The following is a 2755-nucleotide window of genomic DNA, read 5'->3' as shown; positions in this document are numbered from 1 at the left end:
ATATATATATATATATAGTGACTATATGTAACTTTTAAATGTTTCTGAAATTGTGTAATTTTCCATCTGAGAATCATAGATAACCTGTAACAACAAACATGACTAACAGTGAAAAGAACGCTATTTATATTATATTAATAACTTATATATAGTTTTTATTAATTCCTCTGCCCAAGTCCAACTTGTCCCGCAAAGTGACAAAGTGAGATATGGCAGGTAGATGGCGCTACAGAGCACCCATTCTGACGGGTCACAGATTTCGGCATGACGTCAGAAAAGCCTGTGTTGGTGTATCCAGCCAGGTAAAGGGTACCAGGCAATTTTTTTGTGTAGGTCCAATTATATTTTAATTTCATTTTAGAAGTTATCCGCTGTAGTTATGGCCAATACTGGGGCATGGCCATCACAGAAAAGAAGGAGATTAAATGAAGAACAGCTGAAAGCTGAAAGTGAAAATGAATGGCGAAATCCAAGTCACACGCTCGGTCAGGCTTTCAACAGAGACAAACATAGGATTGTAAATGATTCAATTGACCCTCAGGTATGTAACATATCCATTTCGTTCATAAATAAACTTTAGATTGCGCAATGTGGTTGTACGCCAGTGGTCAACATTGTATTACGTCCCCCTTCCATTTAGCCCAGCTTCCATTTAACTCACAGTACATCCAAAGTAGAATAGGTTACTGTATACAACACTTGAAATGCAATGATGCATCTGTAATGTATTCTCATATTTAAACTAATGATTTTCTGTCTGAGCAATAAGTTGATAAATACAAGTTATGTACTTTATTGACACTGTCACTGTCAACTAAAGACCATGCAGTATGACACATGAACAGGCAACATGAGGTAAAGTCTCACTAAATTGTCCCTTGTCTGATGGTCATTTGCTCTCGGAAACTTATGTATATACTTTAGGTACGTTTTATAACCATTTTGGCAAACAGGGTTGGATTATAAGGTGTGGCCTGTTGCACTTATGCACTAAGAATTTTAATAAGGTATTAATTTTAATTTAGGTAATTACGAATTGCATTTTTAGTTTTGTCCTCCTTAAATAGTAGCTCAAATTTCAGGTCACAGCCCAATTGCATGTGCGTGTGTCCAAAAATATTAAATATGACAAATGAGTATCACATTTTAATTAGTTATAAGTTGCTCTCTTTAGATTTTTTTAATTAAAATATCAGCACTTTGTAAACATTTAAAAACTACTATAATGTCATTATTAAGACTTTACTGGTTACTTAAATGATTATAGTTTCAACTCACTGAAAAATCTGCATCCTCGGCCCTGAGATGATCAGCGACGTACTGAACTCCTTCTATGGCCCGTTGCATAGCTGGGGAGATAGTTGAAACCAAGGTGCCCTGTTGGGTACTCTGGTTTTTAGTGGACTCCACTGTGAGGGTTTCTGCTAAGTGATCTGTAGGGCTTTGTTTCTTCACCCACCCTGCAATTGCCATGAGCCGAGGCCCTTCATCATGCAGACAGCAGTACTGGAAGCTGCTGGAGCGACATCGATGCCCAGCTCTCTGAGGAAGCTCCTTCTGTTGGTCACACATTTGCTCTGCGCTGAGAGATCGGCCATTTGGGGCCAGTGTACTGGGTTCTTCTGTCGATAGGCTGCAGAGTGGTCCCAGTGGCAATGTCGGGGCCAAGGACAATTGGGAAGTAGACGAGGCTGCAGAATTGTGGGCCTGAAGAGGCTGTTTCTCGGAGAGAACTGAATATCGACCAGATGCAGAACTGCAGAAAATGTTGGCCTTTACTGCCTGATCATCTTCGCTGCGGTTTTCAAGAGGGGAAGACAGAGGTGAAGGGGAGCAGACAAGGATGCTTGGACTGTCGGGTGGAGTCTTTGGGAATGTATTCTCTACCTGCCCCATCTGTCTCAACCCTGTCTCTAACCCTGTCCAAAAGGCTTGTGAGTTGCCTGTTGCAGATATGGTGGTAGGACGGTGCAACATCTCGATAAGCTTTTTGCAGTTCTGCTTGGCTGTGCCTGGTGGACGCTTCATGAAGAGGACTCGAGGCACCATGTCCAAAAATACTCTCCGCACCCAGTGAGGCATGCCATGGGTTTGTGGTGATCGGTGATGTACATTCAGCACAAAGACAGTAATTATGATGGAAAGGGTGACAAAGACCATGGTGAACAGCAGATATTCACCAATTAGTGGAATAACCAGTGATGTAGATGGTATAATCTCTGTGATCAACAGGAGGAATACCGTTAGGGACAGTAACACTGAGATACACAAGGTGATCTTCTCTCCACATTGCGATGGCAAATAAAACACCAACACAGTCAAACAGGAGATAAGAAGACAGGGAATGATGAGGTTAATGGTGTAGAACAACGGAAGCCTCCGGATGATGAAGTAGTAAGTGATGTCTGCGTAGATCTCTGTGCAGCACTCATACTTTTTGGTATTGTACTTGCCCACCGCATTGACAATGACCCACTCGCCGCTCTCCCAGTAGTCCATCTGGTCCACATCACTGGCCATGCTGATCAGATCAATTTTGGCGCGGTCATAGGTCCACGAGCCAAACTTCATCTTGCAGCTTTGCTGGTCAAAGGGAAAAAAGGTGACATCTATGCTGCATGAAGACTTGTAAATGGCCGGTGGCATCCATTTTATTTGACCGTCATAGAACAGATGTGCCTTAGTGAGGTGAGTAACCGCGAAGTCGCCATCAGCGCTGCACATAAAGAATAGGATATAAGAGGGAAGAAAAATG

At 42.2% G+C, this 2755-nt stretch overlaps 2 protein-coding genes across 2 annotated transcripts in view; one reads left to right on the top strand and one right to left on the bottom strand.

Moving 5' to 3' along the window:
- e2f1 (E2F transcription factor 1) overlaps positions 1-2755 on the top strand; it is a 408003-nt gene that overhangs the window by 218676 nt on the left and 186572 nt on the right. The window lies entirely within an intron of this gene.
- chrna4b (cholinergic receptor, nicotinic, alpha 4b) overlaps positions 1-2755 on the bottom strand; it is a 10963-nt gene that overhangs the window by 1106 nt on the left and 7102 nt on the right. Inside the window, exon 5 of the mRNA XM_032520847.1 lies at positions 1279-2716. Coding sequence (XP_032376738.1) covers positions 1279-2716 — 1438 coding nt within the window. The remainder of the gene's footprint in view (positions 1-1278; positions 2717-2755) is intronic.

This window comes from Etheostoma spectabile, chromosome 7, assembly GCF_008692095.1.
Source record: "Etheostoma spectabile isolate EspeVRDwgs_2016 chromosome 7, UIUC_Espe_1.0, whole genome shotgun sequence".
NCBI lineage: Eukaryota > Metazoa > Chordata > Actinopteri > Perciformes > Percidae > Etheostoma > Etheostoma spectabile.
The sequence above is the reverse complement of the archived record's forward strand: the minus strand, read 5'-3'. Positions and strand labels throughout refer to the sequence as shown.